Raw genomic sequence first — 18185 nt, forward strand, 5'->3', positions numbered from 1 at the left:
ACGATGTATAACGGTATTTCTAGCTCCAGCAATTCGTCAATGAACATGTGTACATACATACATATGTATGTCCATATGGGTGGAGTAATAAAATAAAAAATTATGTGTACACAGTGTTGTATTTAAATGTAGTATAAACAAGTAAGGAAGGTTAAGTTCGGGTGTAACCGAGCATTCCATTCTCAGTTGAGAGCTATGGTGGCAACATAAGGGAAAATAACCATGTAGGAAAATGAACCGAGGGTAACCCTGGAATGTGTTTGTATGATATGTGTATCAAATGAAAGGTGTTAATGAGTATTTTAAAAGGAAGTGATCCTTATTTCCATAGGTGGACGCCGTTTCGTGATATCGCCATAAAGGGGACCAGGGGTGACTCTAGAATGCGTTTGTACACTATAGGTGTCAAACGAAAGGTATTAATGAGTATTTTAAGAGGGCGTGGGCCTTAGTTCTATATGCGGACGCCTTTTCGAGATATCGCCATAAAGGTGGACCAGGGGTGACTCTAGAATTTGTTTGTACGATATGGGTATCAAATGAAAGGTGTTAATGAGTATTTTAAAAGGGAGTGGGCCTTAGTTCCATAGGTGGATGCCTTTTCGAGATATCGCCATAAAGGTGGGCCAGGGGTAACTCTAGAATTCTTTTGTACGATATGGGTATCAAATGAAAGGTGTTAATGAGTATTTTAAAAAGGAGTGGGCCTTAGTTCTATATGTGGACGCCTTTTCGAGATATCGCCATAAAGGTGGACCAGGGGTGACTCTAGAATTTGGTTGTACTATATGGGTATCAAATGAAAGGTGTTGATGAGTATTTTAAAAGGGAATGGGCCTTAGTTCTATAGGTGGACGCCTTTTCGGAATATCATTATAAAAGTGGACCAGGGTTGACTCTAGAATGCGTTTGTACAATATGGGTATCAAACGAAAGGTGTTAATAAGTGTTTTAAAAGGGAGTGGGCCTTAGTTCTATGGGTGGACGCCTTTTGGGGATATCGCCATAAACGTGGACCAGGGGTGACTCTAGAATGCGTTTGTACAATATGGGTATCAAACGAAAGGTGTTAATGAGTATTTAAAAATGGCGTGGGCCTTAGTTCTATAGGTGGACGCCTTTTCGAGATATCGCCATAAAGGTGGACCAGGGGTGACTCTAGAATTCTTTTGTACGATATGGGTTTCAAATGAAAGGTGTTAATGAGTATTTTAAAAGAGCGTGGGCCTTAGTTCTATAGGTGGGCGCCTTTTCGAGATATCGCCATAAAGGTGGACCAGGGGTGACTCTAGAATTTGTTTGTACGATATGGGTATCAAATGAAAGGTGTTAATGAGTATTTTAAAAGGGAGTGGGCCTTAGTTCCATAGGTGGATGCCTTTTCGAGATATCGCCATAAAGGTGGGCCAGGGGTGACTCTAGAATTTTTTTGTACGATATGGGTATCAAATGAAAGGTGTTAATGAGTATTTTAAAAAGGAGTGGGCCTTAGTTCTATATGTGGACGCCTTTTCGAGATATCGCCATAAACGTGGACCAGGGGTGACTCTAGAATGTGTTTGTACGATATGGGTATCAAATTAAAGGTATTAATGAGGGTTTTAAAAGGGAGTGCCCTTAGTTGTACATGTGAAGGCGTTTTCGAGATATCGACCAAAATGTGGACCAGGGTGATCCAGAACTTCATCTGTCGGGTACCGCTAATTTATTTATATATGTAATACCACGAACAGTATTCCTTCCAAGATCCCAAGGGCTTTTGATTTCGCCCTGCAAAACTTTTTCATTTTCTTCTACTTAATATGGTAAGTGTCACACCCATTTTACCAAGTTTTTTTCTAAAGTTATATTTTGCGTCAATAGACCAATACAATTACCATGTTTCATCCCTTTTTTCGTATTTGGTATATAATTATGGCATTTTTTTAATTTTTCGTAATTTTCGATATCGAAAAAGTGGGCGTGGTCATAGTCGGATTTCGGCCATTTTTTACACTAATACAAAGTGAGTTCAGATAAGTACGTGAACTGAGTTTAATAAAGATATATCAATTTTAGCTCAAGTTATCGTGTGAAGGGCCGAGCGGAAGGACATACGGTCGACTGTGTATAAAAACTGGGCGCGGCTTCAACCGATTTCGCCCTTTTTCACAGAAAACAGTTATCGTCCTAGAATCTAAGCCTCTACCTAATTTCACAAGGAATGGTAAATTTTTGTTCGACTTATGGCATTAAAAGTATCCTAGACAAATTAAATGAAAAAGGGCGGAGCCACGCCCATTTTGAAATTTTCTTTTATTTTTGTATTTTGTTGCACCATATCATTACTGGGGTTGAATGTTGGCATAATTTACTTATATACTGTAAAGATATTAACTTTTCTTTTAAAATTTGAATTTAAAAAAATTTTTTTTTAAAAGTGGGCGTGGTCGTTCGCCGATTTTGCTAATTTTTATTAAGCATACATATAGTAATAGTAGTAACGTTCCTGCCAAATTTCATCATGATATCTTCAACGACTGCCAAATAACAGCTTGCAAAACTTCTAAATTACCTTCTTTTAAAAGCGGGCTGTGCCACGCCCATTGTCCAAAATTTTACCATTTTTCTATTCTGCGTCATAAGTTCAACTAACTTACCAAGTTTCATCGCTTAATCCGTATTTGGTAATGAATTATCGCACTTTTTCGATTTTTCGAAATTTTCGATATCGAAAAAGTGGGCCGGATTATTGTCCGATATCGTTCATTTTAAATAGCGATCTGAGATGAGTGTCCAGGAACCTACGTACCAAATTTCATCAAGATAACTCAAAGCTTACTCAAGTTATCGTGTTAACGGACAGACGGACGGACGGACGGACGGACGGACGGACGGACATGGCTCATTCGAATTTTTTTTCGATACTGATGATTTTGATATATGGAAGTCTATATCTATCTCGATTCCTTTATACCTGTACAACCAACCGTTATCCAATCAAAGTTAATATACTCTGTGAGCTCTGCTCAACTGAGTATAAAAATGTTAAAGTGGAAATGTCATTACTTTGAAAAGTGCGCACTTTTGCAAAAACAGGATTTCGTTAACAACCCGCGATTGCCCTCGTGACAATAAATCTATCCGAGAGAAGGAAAATTAAGGAAACAAACAGGATAACAAGCTGACAATAGTATGTAGAAAAGAACTTTAAGAAAAAAATTTATAAAAGTTGGAAATGTGCGAAAAATAGACTACGCAAAAAGAAATATGGCAAAAATTACAATTACTAGTGGGCTATACCGTTGGGCGCCATTGTTATGTAACTGCCTGGTACGGGAGAGGAGGAGTGGCGGAATGGCATGGTAGTAGCCGAGCTGAGGCTTGTCGGCTTTGAGGCGCGGTTCTTGCCACTTCTCCTTTCCCAACAGTTGCATAGCAAAATTTAGGTTCATGCCTGTGGAAATAATTAAAACAAAGGAAGAAAAAGAAATATAGTAAAGCGGGTGAAAACCTGTCCGAGTCAGGTGGAGCCATCCCACCCCTCATGTTCAAAAGATGTGACCAGCCATCGAACTCTACTATGGGTCCGCTTCCCGAATTTCATCCTGACTAATGTCCGTCTCTAAGTCTTTACGTCCCTTCCATTACTTACTCAATTACCTCAACTTACCATCAGTTACCACAAGGGCAACACTTGCAGCAACAACTTGAAGCTTTTAGCCAGACATGATTTACCTATGTTACCAAAAATCAAAAAGTGTCAATAAAATATGACACTATGGCATCATCGCCGTAAACAAAGTCCAATTTTCACAACTATTCTGTAACAGATGTCGCAGTGCTGTGAATATCAATTGGCAAGAACCAGAATTGAAGTAGGAATAATGAAGACAAACAAAAAACCGCTGTGATAGCTGAATGATTATAGCAGCGGCGCCTAAACGTTGCCGATGAAGGAATTTAGCAGTTCCCGAAATGGATCTATACAACGAGCTTTGGCAGTTGTCTAAAATTTTTTCTTTCTTCTATTCTATTTTAAAATTTTTTCAATTAAGAAAAAATATATTATAACAATAATAATGATAAAATAATTATTGTTAGGCCTTGAGCTCGATATTAACTCGCGATATTACAAATCAGTAGGCCGATATAACAACAAAAATTGTTAATACATCCCAGAGCACGGGGAAAAAAGTGTCAATAAAATATGACACTATGGCATCATCGCCATAAACAAAGTCCAATTTTCACAACTATTCTGTAACAGATGTCGCAGTACTGTGAATATCAATTGGCAAGAACCAGAATTGAAGTAGGAATAATGAAGACAAACAAAAAACCGCTGTGATAGCTGAATGGTTATAGCAGCGGCGCCTAAACGTTGCCGATGAAGGAATTTAGCAGTTCCCGAAATGGATCTATACAACGAGCTTTGGCAGTTGTCTAAAATTTTTTCTTTCTTCTATTCTAATTTAAAATTTTTTCAATTAAGAAAAAATATATTATAACAATAATAATGATAAAATAATTATTGTTAGGCCTTGAGCTCGATATTAACTCGCGATATTACAAATCAGTAGGCCGATATAACAACAAAAATTGTTAATACATCCCAGAGCACGGGGAAAAAAGTGTCAATAAAATATGACACTATGGCATCATCGCCATAAACAAAGTCCAATTTTCACAACTATTCTGTAACAGATGTCGCAGTGCTGTGAATATCAATTGGCAAGAACCAGAATTGAAGTAGGAATAATGAAGACAAATAAAAAACCGCTGTGATAGCTGAATGGTTTTAGCAGCGGCGTCTAAACGTTGCCGATGAAGGAATTTAGCAGTTCCCGAAATGGATCTATACAACGAGCTTTGGCAGTTGTCTAAAAATTTTTTCTTTCTTCTATTCTAATTTAAAATTTTTTCAATTAAGAAAAAATATATTATAACAATAATAATGATAAAATAATTATTGTTAGGCCTTGAGCTCGATATTAACTCGCGATATTACAAATCAGTAGGCCGATATAACAACAAAAATTGTTAATATGCTAACTGTGAAATTAAGGTAAGAAAAATCAAGGATAAAAAGAAAAACTTATACGAATTAAATTATAGAACTAATAATAAAAAAATTAACAAATTCAAAATTCCAAATAACTTTCAAAAAAAAATAATGGTGGTTCGGCCTAAAATAATAAAAATAAATTAAAGTAGTGGTGAGCAAAAAAAATTTTCAAGTTGGCGAGCGCGCTCCCAGTGAGTCACGCTTAACTTCTCTCGCTCTCAGATTTTTCGGTGATAGTATTAGTGGTGTGGTGGGTTTCTATGTAGTGAATAAATGTTGATGAGTGTGGCCGATGATGCCGTGCTCTAACTATGTTGCTAGATGCGTGGGTGGTTGCGCCACTAAATGATTAGCAACAAGTTGGCGACGATCGATTTTACGTGGCAAAAAAATGTTGCTAATGCGGCTGATGCAACCCGTTGCCAAAATTTGTTGTGTTGTGAGTATAAAAGTGTTTTATGTTACCTCTTGTTGGTTTTGTGAAAAAATGTATGGTGTTGCGTGGTCTCGGTTGTATGTTTGGGCTCGAATGTAGCTTTGTGTGAAGTTTTATGGCTGTTATATTGTTGCGTTAAAAATGATGGTATGCTACACAAAGTGAGAGGCGACTGCAGCACGTACTGGTTCGGATCAAGCTCGTCGGAATGGGATGGAATCTTTGTCACATCACTTGGATTAAAATCGCCAACAATAAAAATTTACGTGCTTTTAGTAGCCATTCTAACTAAAATTCAAAACCACTAGATCTCTAATGTATGAAATCAGATACTATGAATACTCACGAACGTATGATTTTCCTCCGAACAAGATGGTAAACTCCGGGTATGCCCTCCCTACCTTGTGTTTCCGACACAAAAAAAAAACTATGTATTGAAAACACCATAATGCTAGGTTCGATTACTCAGACCCTACTTTACTAGGTTAGCAATTCATAATAATAAACCTTGATGAAATTCACAATGTCATTAAATATAACTTTATTTAAAGCGAATTATAATTAACATTTAATATCTTATCGTGGATTTTATAACAATGTGTTTGCCTAATGACCATAATGGTTCGTTGGTATGTGCTTGGACATTTTTTTAAACGTATATAATTATGTCTCTTGATCTTTATCAATGAGTGGTGCTCCTTCTTATATATGTGTATATAAATATGTCGCTTGAATTTTATCAATGAGAAGTTGTATGCTTAGGCTCTATTCATATATATAATACTTCTATATCAATACCTTCCTATCTTCCTAATGTGCAAATTTTCTGTCAATCATTATTTGCTGAAACTGTGCAAATGTATGTTCTGCGCATGCGCGGGCTTTGTTAGTGTTAGTGAATTGTATTAGCGTGTGTAAAAAAAGTATTAAAGGGGTTCAACGGGTCACTATCCCCTTTACCCAACTTCTGCATTGTTATAAAATCTCAGTTTAGCCGATTAAACAATAAAAAGGCTAACAAATACAATACAAGGCTTGATGTATTTTTTATTTAAGCATGGGCTGCAGCCATACAAAGTACATTATTTACATAAATAGTAAAAAAAAAAAAAACGAGGGGAAGAATTCATATTTTTGAAATGAAAAAAATTCAAATATAAATGCATAATAATATACTTATACATACATCCCATCAAGCATTTCTTTAAACGTTTTTAAAAATAATTTAAAGTGAATTAGCTTGAACAAACGATATATAAACGTTTTCAAAATTTTACTTATTTTGAGTTTTTAATGAAGTAAATTTTTGATGAAGTAAACAAAATATGAGTAGGTACTGGGCTGGCTGCTATTGGTGTTGAAATAATATCAAATTTGTAAATTTTTTTCTAACATACTCTTTTTCGTCCGTTTTTCAAAAACGGCTAAGGGCTCATTTACATACGTATATCTGCACACTCAGCACAAATCGGTAATGCTATTCTGCGGAGTTCTTAAAACAATAAAAATAGCCGAATAGCCTAATGTACAATATTGATTGAGGCATGACGGCTTGTTGAAGTATACATATATCTAAGCCCCTTTTTACAAAAATTAAACGACAGCCTTGAGATTTTGTTTCCTTCTCTCGTTGTATATCTGTACTGTAATGTTTGACAGGCTGCAGAGTTCAGTAGTAGCGATATAGAAGTATTACATATATGGCTCTATTGCTAAATGAGTATTGTAGGTAAAACTACGGTGAACTTTTTTGTGATTCATAAGTGTGGAGCGAGTTACCGTAATTGCCAATACACATGGTTACACTGGGGCACTTATCCCATAATAAGTATCAAATTTTACGTTATAATTTCTTTGAGGAATTTAATTCTTTGAAATGATATAATTATGTGACATGAAAATTATATAATTATGAAAATTATATAATTATTACCGCTCAATGTGTACATTTTCTTAATTTTTATTTATTATAATTGTAATTCAATTTAAATGAAAATTTCAAAATAATTCTATTTTCTTATAAAGAATTCAACCTTCGGCCCGCGGTCGCCATATAAATTGGGCATTTTACTGCCGCACATTTTTGGGCGATTAGCCGCACGCACATACAACACGAGCTCACCTCTTTAATTTCTTTTATTTTTAGTGGTATTTAAACTCTTTTATTTATAAACTGTTTATGAATTCTTACACATTTAGTTTTTATGTATGTTTAAGCTCTCAACAATTTAGTTTAGTATTATAACTGCTAATTTAGGTTATTTACATTTCAGTCTTAACACTTTGATTTCTTTTGTTTAACAAATATTTAAGTGACTTATCTTGTTTTGTTGATTTTCCGACAGGGTGGATAAATGATGTATATTGGAACGATTTTCCGTCATCCCTTGTCAAATTTGGTTTTGAGACAAACCGGTTTCGGCGTTGTGCCATCACCAGTGTCGATTTTCGATTTCAAGAACGTTCAGAGAACAAAAATCGACACTGATGATAGCACAACGCCGAAACCGGTTTGTCTCAAAACCCAATTCGACAAGGGATGACGGAAAATCGTTCCAATATACATCAAATATTTTAGTCTTTATAACTTTTCTTTAGTTCTTTTATTTAACTATGTCTTTTATGTTCACAGAAATAAGTATTTTACTTCTTATTAACAAACTCCGTTCCCGTTTCTTTTTTTATTTTTTACTTGCACGTGTAGCGCGGCGGCCGGCCCAGTTCAAACTAAACTCAACTGCGCTTTCAGCAGCAACCTTGTCGGAATGCACTTTTGCGCATACCGGTACAATGGCAATCGAATAACGGGAGATTCAACCAATCGGGTTCGACTCCAAACGGTCCAAAATTTTCAGTGATGCCAAGTGTTAATATAAGGGTTGCATTTTTTTTATTTATTTGAGAGGGAGTTGCCAGCTTTACTCCAATTTAATGCAGTGACCCAATCTGACACTACACTGGCGCTCCATCGTGTTTCAGATTTTTTTTTTTATAATTCCCATCGTAACGTTGAACGTGAGAAAAATAGAAATATGCTCTCAATTACTCCACAACCTGTGACAAGTGTTCCGGAAATATACATGCATTTTTTAGTATAGAAAATTGTTTCCAGAAATCAGTGATAATAAAAATACAAATTATCCAAGAAGTTCTGCTTTGCAGACCATTTTGCGCCCCCCTGTGAGTAGCGCCCGGGGCGAGATGGCCCCCACACTACGCCACTGTTTATTACAGATATATTTAAATACGATGTGGCGCTTAAAATGTTAGTCTTTTAAAAAAATACCTCATAAGACAATACAAGACTTTGTGAATAGCTTTATCAAAGCGGGTATATGATTCTTTAATTCTGTACTTACTTCTCTATCTGCTATTAAAAATTGTGCATGTTTGTTATGGAACAAACACTAAACCTTTTTTATTGTCTTGATAAAGACATTTTACTTACTTCCCAAGTTCTTCCTTGATTTCGTAATTATCGGAAAAGCGCGTACAGGCTGCAGGTGCAGCCATCGCGATAGCACACTTAAGAAAATCTATTTCGGCAGTAAAACTAACTGGTTTCCAGCAATAATGACTTTTCTTTATATTTTATATAGCCCCAGAGTAACACCAGGAAGCGACTACAAAATATTGAGAGGATTATGATTATGATATTCCTTTAACTTTTCTGTTCGATTTCCGATGATGTTACTAAGCGCCTGAAATAATAAAAAAAATTTTGCATAAAGCTTCATTATTACTGTAACATAAATCTTTAATTGTTAATAATGGAGATTTTACTAATTCTAATGACATTAATTTCAAATGTTACAAGTATCGGGCGCCGAGGTGTACTGGTAACGGGCAACGCAACATCAAACTAAAAAAAAATTTTTCTAAGCGGGGTCACCCCATGCCAATGGATTGGCAAACACTCCGAGTGTATTTCTGCCATGAAAAGCTATCAGTGAAAATTCATCTGCCGCCAATTCGTAGGAAAAATCAAAAAAAGGACGAAACAAAGTAAACTACGCCAAGTATTTATTTTTTTTACATGTAGGATGCTTCGACCTAAAAATTTACTGTTTCTCTATCCGAGCTATCTTATATATTAATTTCTTCCGTAAGTGTGTTTGTCACTGAACTCCTACTAAACGACTGGACCGATTTTGATGAAATTTTGTGTGTGCGTTCGGGGGGCTCGATTATGCTTTAGATTCACAATTTGGTGGAAGTGGACGGAGGGCCGACCTATTCTAAATAAATAGTGTATGGTGCGTATTGCTTTAAATTTGGTGTAGGGGTACTTCTGTGACTAGCTTATTATTTGAGAAACTTTTCTTTCCAGAAAGGGGAGCAGGACCTTCTCTATTGGCGCTCGACCTATTGTAATAATTCTTATTTATGCTGTGATTTGCTAAAGATTGAGTAGATTTGGTATAGGGGTACTTGCGTGACTAGCTTATTGTTTGTGGGGAGGGGCAGAAGTTAATTTCTTTTTTTTGCAGAAGCTAATTTCTTTTTTTGCAGAAGGTACATTATGACAAATGCCTCTGTTTACAGGTAGAGTAATAAAACCATCGCAGCGAGGAAGAACGAGTAGGAGAACGGGTGAATTATCGATCTATTTCTTATCTAATCTAATAACTAATTTAACATATCTAATATATTGTAACGAATTTACTTGCAATCTTCTTATTTTCAATCCTCCGCTAAGTTCGAATCACTAAACTGTTGAATAAATAACTCCAATATTGAACAATGGAAAAATGGCCTTTATTAAAGTATTTCACAATAACACTTATACTTTGCTACTCGCTGGCTTAATAACCAAACTGATTGATAACTCAAATGAAACTCTACTATTGGCCGCCAGATCGCGTGCTTAATCAATAACTGATTGATACCTCAACTCAAACTGAATTACTTTTTACTCGCTTGCGCCACTTTTATAGTTTACGCTGCATACATCTAGGCTCTTCTATTTCCAGAACTTACCAACTATTTCGCGTGTTTATAGTTCTCATATAGTTTCTACTTGTTTACAATTTTTTGGCGGCCACCGTGGTGTGATGTTAGCGTGCTCCGCCTACCACACCGGATGCCCTGGGTTCAAACCCCGGGCAAAGCAACATCAAAAATTTTAGAAATAAGGTTTTTCAATTGGAAGAAAATTTTTCTACGCGGGGTCGCCCCTCGGCAGTGTTTGGCAAGCGCTCCGGGTGTATTTCTGCCATGAAATGCTCTCAGTGAAAACTCATCTGCCTTGCAGATGCCGTTCGGAGTCGGCATAAAAAATCATGTAGGTCCCGTCCGGCCATTTTGTAGGGAAAATCAAGAGGAGCACGACGCAAATTGGAAGAGAAGCTCGACCTTAGATCTCTTCGGAGGTTATCGCGCCTTACATTTATTTTATTTTATTTACAATTTTCTACTTTTCATCGTCTCTCAGATGTATGTGAGTTTGAAGTTTACAGTCTCTCGCACACACATAGGCGTATAAGTAAATGCATCTGTGTGTGACATCTCTCGGCTGATTATATGTGTGTATACATGATTTGATTATTGACGTAAATACCGGTTACCATGGCGTTAGCATCGCCTTAGTGATGGTATAGCTTAGTGATGCTAATATCCGTGACACTGCCCTCCACCTAAGTCTGATCGTCCCGATCAGACAAATCTCTCGATCTAAACGCTGCTAGCATCGCCAAATGTACCACTCTTCTACTCCGTGGTTTCTCAATGCTTTGTATGCGGTAGATGATATCACTGATCTTCTTCACAACCTTGTACGGGCCTTCCCAACTGCACCGAAATTTGGATGGAACACCTTTCCGCCGGTGAGGGTTGTATAACAGTACCAAATCTCCCTCCCGGAAAACTTCCGAATTATTTTCCTTGTCGTACCTGTGTTTCATCTTACTACACATTATCCTGGATCGTTTCCTCGCACTCTGTTGCTCGGCCAATGAAGAACTACTTCGCAGAGCTTGCGCTGGACGGATTTGCTTTGCATAATCAGTATCGTTCCGACGCTTCACAACAGTTGTGAGCCTTGGCTTGAAACCACCCTTGCATTCTTTCTTCGTTTTAGTACGCCCGTTAGGGCTTTCAATGCCAGTGTTTCTCTCACAGGTACCTTCGGTTTTGATTTGTTTGGCCCATTTATTCCATCAATCTTTACCTTTGAATTTCGTGGCCTTCGTCGAGTCTTCTCCACCAGTACCCGATTACTGCTGAACCCTTTTTCCAAACTAAAGTTAAGTGGCACATCTTGGTTCTCATAACGCATCACCCTTCTCTGCATATCGATCTTGATGTCATGGTCAACCAAGAAATCCACTCCCAATATAACTTCATCAACAATCTCCGCCACAACAAATTTGTGAAGAACCAGACCTTCCCAATCAATACTTCACATATCACTTCTCCCTGAACTTGGTTATACTCGCCAGTGACCGTACGCAACTTTGCTCCAGGTAACGGTTTGACTCTCCTGTTGACCAAGTCAGATCGGATCAAGGAATGAGATGCGCCCGTATCTAGAGTCAGTATTCGTTCTTTGCCATCAACATTCCCTCTGACGGTAAGACTGCTCGATTTTCTACCAATTTGCGACACAGATATCACAGGGCATTCAATAGCTGGATCTAGCTCTCTACCTCTTACTCGCTCTTGCTCATCTCCTCCAGTTTTGCGTTTACGCCCACCCACATTGTTGGAACTATTAAGGCCAAGATCGCTATGACGTGCAATGTGACCGAACTTCCCGCATTTGAAGCATTTGATAACTTTTTCACTCCGCTTTTGCGATCCTTTCAGCGCCTTCAATATTGCGTCTACCCACTCTGGCCTTTCTACTTCCACACGGCGTGCTTTGAAAACTGGCTTACACAGAAGTGACGCTGTTTCCTGAATCAGGGCTTGTGACACCGTTTCTGCGAACGTTAGCTTTGGATTGGCATATGTAGCCCGCTTCCTTTCCACATCTCGTATGCCATTTGTGAAGCTCTGGATTTTTACCCTTTCAGTGTATTCCACGGGTGCGTCCGCATTTGCAAGATGAGCCAATCTTTCAATATATGAAGCAAACTCCTGCAATGTCTCATTTGCTTTTTGGTAGCGGTTTTGCAACTCAATTTGGAATATCTGTTTCCTATGCTCGCTTCCGTAACGTCTCTCTAAATCGCTCATCAATGTTTCGTAGTGGTTCCGCTCGTACTCTGGGATGGTCTGTAAGATTTCCGCGGCAGGCCCTTTCAGTGCCACGAACAGAGCTGCAACTTTATCTTCAGCATTCCATTGGTTCACTGCTGCGGTCTTCTCAAACTGTAGCTTAAAGACCTGGAAAGGAACAGAACCGTCAAAGGATGGTGTTTTTACCTTTGGATTACTAGTTGAAACTGCTGGGCGATTTAGTTGCAACTGCTCGATACGTCCTCTCAAAGCATCCACCTCGGCCTGGATTTTTTCTTCAAACTGTAAAATTTTTGTATCTTGCGCCTCCAACTTCGAGGAAATACGTCCTTCTTGATCTTCCAGTTGAGCAGAGATCTGCGATGATATCTGTGCTGAAATTTGAGCCGACATTTCGGATATCCGTGCCTCTTGTGCTTCCATCTTCGATGTAATCTGTGTCGACATTTCTGACATACGCGTTTCTTGTGATTCCATCTGTGATGACATATGCGTTTTCTGTTCTTCTAGTTGAGATGACATGTTGGTGGATATTTGTGATGACATTTCGGACATTTGTGCCGATATTGCAGCCAATATCATGTTCAAGTCTGTGTTCGCCATTGTCTGCGGTGTTTCATTTTTCTGCTCCAATTTTGTTGTCTCATCGCCATAAAGATGAAAGACATACTCTTCCACGTCAATTCCTTCTAATTCCATTGCCTCTCGTAGTCGTGCCTGAAGTTCGAGTTTAATGCCGGTTGTATTCAATCCACGGTTCTCCAACTCCTTCTTCAGTTGCGGGATCTTCAACTCACTACCCATGTCCTTGTTGTCCTCTAGAATTTATTCAACAATTCCTCTTCTGACACCAATTGTAACGAATTTACTTGCAAATCCTCTTATTTGCAATCCTCCGCTAAGTTCGAATCACTAAACTGTTGAATAAATAACTCCAATATTGAACAATGGAAAAATGGCCTTTATTAAAGTACTTCACAATAACACTTATACTTTGCTACTCGCTGGCTTAATAACCAAACTGATTGATAACTCAAATGAAACTCTACTATTGGCCGCCAGATCGCGTGCTTAATCAATAACTGATTGATAGCTCAACTCAAACTGAATTACTTTTTACTCGCTTGCGCCACTTCTATAGTTTACGCTGCATACATCTAGGCTCTTCTATTTCCAGAACTTACCAACTATTTCGAGTGTTTATAGTTCTCATATAGTTTCTACTTGTTTACAATTTTCTACTTTTCATCGTCTCTCAGATGTATGTGAGTTTGTAGTTTACAGTCTCTCGCACACACATAGGCGTATATGTAAATGCATCTGTGTGTGACATCTCACGGCTGCTTATATGTGTGTATACATGATTTGATTATTGACGTAAATACCGCTTACCATGGCCTTAGCATCGCCTTAGTGATGGTATAGCTTAGTGATGCTAATATCCGTGACAATATATTATAAATGGGAATGTTTGGATGTTTAGATGTTTGGATGTTTGTATGTCCAGACGTTTGTCTTTGTGCCTCAATCACGCAAGAACGGCTGGACGGATTTGGATGAAATTTGGCACACATATAGCCAATAGTCTGTAAGGATCTACTAGCTATATTTTATTAAAAAGCGGGGAGGTCCCCGCCCCCTAGGAACAGCTATAATTTAATTATTGTATTTTTTCATTTTTGTGACTGAATCACGCCAGAACGTCTTCACGGATCTTGATGAAATTTGGGAAACAGATAGAAAACAGTCTATTGGCGAAATTTTTTTGAAAATGGAAAGGGGGGTGGGGGTCTCACGACCCTTTGAACAATTACTTTTTAATAATTTTTACACATTATAAATTTACGTTTACTGCCTTCACCAATATTACAAACTCAATAGGTCAAATAAGTCGAGGGCTTACAAAGTGAGCAGTGTCACCCTCCGGCTCCTCACCCCTTCCCCCCACAACCTCTGGTGCAAATCTATAAATTTTTATAACTCAATATAAATGTTCTCCTAAATCAAAAAAATTGGCATCTGGCTCATACAGATCGAGATCTAAACAGTTTTAGAAAAACGATCGGTGGTGCTCTCCGCCTCCTCCCGCCATCCTCCCTCCATCAAGTGTTTTTATTAGCACGTTTTTATTAGCTTTACCGGTATGTTTGTTTGTATCTCTTCATTCGCTTCAACGCGCCTGCTGCCTTATTAACATGCTTTTATTATTAATTAGTTTCACCTTATTTGTAATCCCGTCAGGGTCATATCGAGACCCTTCCGGGATCATTTCTGGATGGTTTTCGGTATCCGTCTGGGATCTCGTCGGGGTCATTTCGGGACTGTTTCGGGATCATTTAGGGACACTTCCGAGATCATTTCTGTATATTTTTCGGGATCCGTCCGGGATCCCGTCGGGGTTATTTTGTGACTTTTTCGGGACTATTCCGGGATCATTTGGCGATCCTTCCGGGATAATTTCGGAACTATTTTGGTATCATTTGGGGACCCTTCCGTCATCATTTCTGGACGGGTTTCGGGATCCGTCCGGCATCCCGTCGGGGTTAATTTCGGAAATATTTATGGACTATTTCGGGATCATTTGCGTACCCTTCAGAGATCAATTCTGAATAGTTTTCGGGATCCGACTGGGTCATATCGGGACTATTTCGTTATATTTTTGGGACCCTTCCGGGATCATTTCTGGGTAGATTTGGGGATCCGTCCGGCATCCCGTCGGGGTAATTTCGACACTTTTTCTGGAATGTGTCAGGGTTATTTCGGGACTTTTACGGGATCATTTCTGGATGGATTTCGGGATCCGTCCGGTGTCCCATCGGGATTATTTCGGGACTTTTTCGGGAGTATTCCGGGGTAATTTGGGGATCCTTCCGGAATCATTTCTGAACGGTTTTCGGGATCCCGCCGGCGTTATTTCGGGATTATTTCCATATCATTTTGGGACTCTTCCGGTATAATTTCTGGATGATTTTTGGGATCCGTCCGGGTACCCGTCAGGGTAATTTCGGAACTTTTTCGGGACTATTTCGGGATCATTTTGGAACACTTACGGGATCCGTCCTGGATCCCGTCGCGGTTATTTCGGTACTATTATGGGAGTATTCCGGGGTCATTTGGGGATCCTTCCGGGATCATTTCTGGATGGTTTTCGGGATCCCGTCAGGGATATTTCGGGATCATTTGGGGACTCTTCCGGGATAATTTTTGGATGATTTTCGGGATCGGTCTAGTTACCCGTCAGGGTCATTTCGGGACTATATCGGGATCATTTTGGGACCCTCACGTAATCATTTCTGGATAGTCTTCGGATCCGTCCGGGTCATTTCGGGACTAAGTCGGGATAATTTGGGGACCCTTCCGGCATCATTTCTTGATGGGTTTCGGGATCATTTGCGTACCTTTGAGAGATAAATTCTTGATGATTTCCGTGATTATTACGAGACTTTATCCCATCGGGGCCAATTTGGGGTTATTTCGGGATCATTTTGAGACCATTCCGGCATCATTTCTGGATAATTTTCGGGATCCGTCCGGGATCACGTCGGGGTTATTGCGGGACTTTTTCGGGAGTATTGCGGGTCATTTAGGGATCCTTCAAGGATCCCTTTTGGATGGTTTACGGAATCCCGTCGGGGTAATTTCGTAACCTTTTCTGGACTATTTAAAGATCATTTGGGGATCCTTATGAGATCATTTCAGGATCCGTCCGGGATCCCGTTCAGGGTCATTTCGGAACATTTTTGGCACTATTCCGGGATCCTTCCTGTATCATTTCCGGGTGGCTTTCGGGATCTCGTCAGGGTTATTTCGGCACTTTTTCGGAATCACTTGTGGTTCTTCCGGCATCATTTCTGCATGGTTTTCGAGATCAGTCTGGGATCATGTCAGGGTCACTTCGGGACTGTTGTGGGGACTATTTTGGATCTTCTCGTGACCCTGCCGGGACCTTTACTGTATGGTTTTCGGGACCCCGTCAGGGTAATTTCGGGACTTTTCGGAGTCATTTTGTGACCATTCCGGCATCATTTCTGGATGGTTTTCGGGATACGTCCTGTATTCCGTTAGGGTCATTTCGGAACTTTCTCGGGACTATTTCGGGATCATTTTGGAACCCTTCCGGCATCATTTTTTGATAGTTTTCGGGATCCGTCTGGTATTCCGTCAGGGTCGTTTCGGGATCATTTGAAGACCCCTAAAGGATCATATCTGGATGGTTTTTGGGATTTGTCCGGGATCCCATCGGGATCATTTCGGGAATATTGTGGGCCCTTCCGAGCTTATTTAAGGACTCTTCGAAACCGGTAGTTCAGCACACATGCCTCTTTAAATTATGAGCTTTTATGGCCATGGATTCGCAGCAAATTATTCGTAATTAAAATTCGTTATGTTTTATCTTTAAAATCTAACACAACTTTTTCGTTCTATGTATTTTTGGTTTTTTTAAATGAATCCTGTAATGAACTGTAATAACTATAATTATACTTTTTATAATATTTTAACCAACTAAATACACAAAAAGCAACATCATTTTCATCTAAAAAATTCTCCTTGGTTTTAGCTAATTGTAGTTTCACTCCTTTGTTCTATGAATAGTAATTCCTTCACCCCTGTCATATCAATTAATTTAACTTAAAAACAAAATGTATTTTTTTAATTCGCAAAAACTCTATTGTACTCTTCAAGTAAACGTGCCCTACACTTGGTCTCGGAAAAAACCTTGAGTGACTCCAGTACATATACCAAGCTACCGGTGGAGGTGCAGATTTTGTACGTTCGTATTTGTCTTTTTTTTTCAGTAGAAGCATGCGTATATATGTGTGTCGGGGGTTAAAACAACATAAAAACAAGAAATACCTACTCGTGTATGAAGGCTATTACGATCAATACATCGTACAATTTTTATGTAAATTTGTATGTCCCTTTGAAAATCAAATAGTTCTGCTGAAATAGTAAACAAAATTTACTTTTACTTATTTTCAGCAAGTAATTCAAAACCAGAATTTCGGCTGTGAAAAAAACTGAAAAATGTTTACTTAAAAATAGTTGATCATGAATTACTTATAGTTTCAAAGCACAGTAAAATATTCAAGTTTTTTTTCTGCTGACTACGACAGCTCGCATCCATTCAAGTAATATCTGAAGTAAAATGAAAAAAAAAAAAAATGTTTGCTTTGCTTTTCTCTGTTGCTGAAAAATTTTTAAAAACAAATGTAAGCTGTTTACAAAAATTCCAAACCGACAAAAAAATCATTGCTTGTAAAGCCAAAAATTTGTAAATTTTACTATTTTCCAGTAAGCAATTCAAACCCTGAATAAAATACATTGACAAAAATAATTTTTAAACAGATAGCTTGATAAGCAGGCTAACGTGAATAGCCGATATATTTTATTTTCTCCTTGCGGACGGGGCCGCGGGTAAAGGCTAGTCCAATATCTAATCTAATATATATTATAAATGGCAAAGTTTGGATGTGAAGATGTTTGGATGTTTGGATGTTTGTCCAGACGTATGAGATATGT

The 18185-nt window shown here is 38.4% G+C and overlaps 1 protein-coding gene across 10 annotated transcripts in view; it reads right to left on the minus strand.

Annotated features, from left to right (window-relative positions):
- Positions 1-18185, minus strand: part of CaMKII (Calcium/calmodulin-dependent protein kinase II) — a 3892153-nt gene that overhangs the window by 3505938 nt on the left and 368030 nt on the right. For 8 of the 10 annotated variants that reach the window (XM_067758430.1, XM_067758431.1, XM_067758435.1 and 5 more), the window contains one exon: positions 8932-9184. The exons of the other annotated variants lie outside the window; for them this stretch is intronic. In XM_067758430.1, the coding sequence (XP_067614531.1) occupies positions 8932-8996 (65 nt within the window). In that variant the 5' untranslated portion in view covers positions 8997-9184. The remainder of the gene's footprint in view (positions 1-8931; positions 9185-18185) is intronic. 10 annotated transcript variants of the gene reach the window in all.

This window comes from Eurosta solidaginis, chromosome X, assembly GCF_040869045.1.
Source record: "Eurosta solidaginis isolate ZX-2024a chromosome X, ASM4086904v1, whole genome shotgun sequence".
NCBI classification, from domain to species: Eukaryota; Metazoa; Arthropoda; class Insecta; order Diptera; family Tephritidae; genus Eurosta; species Eurosta solidaginis.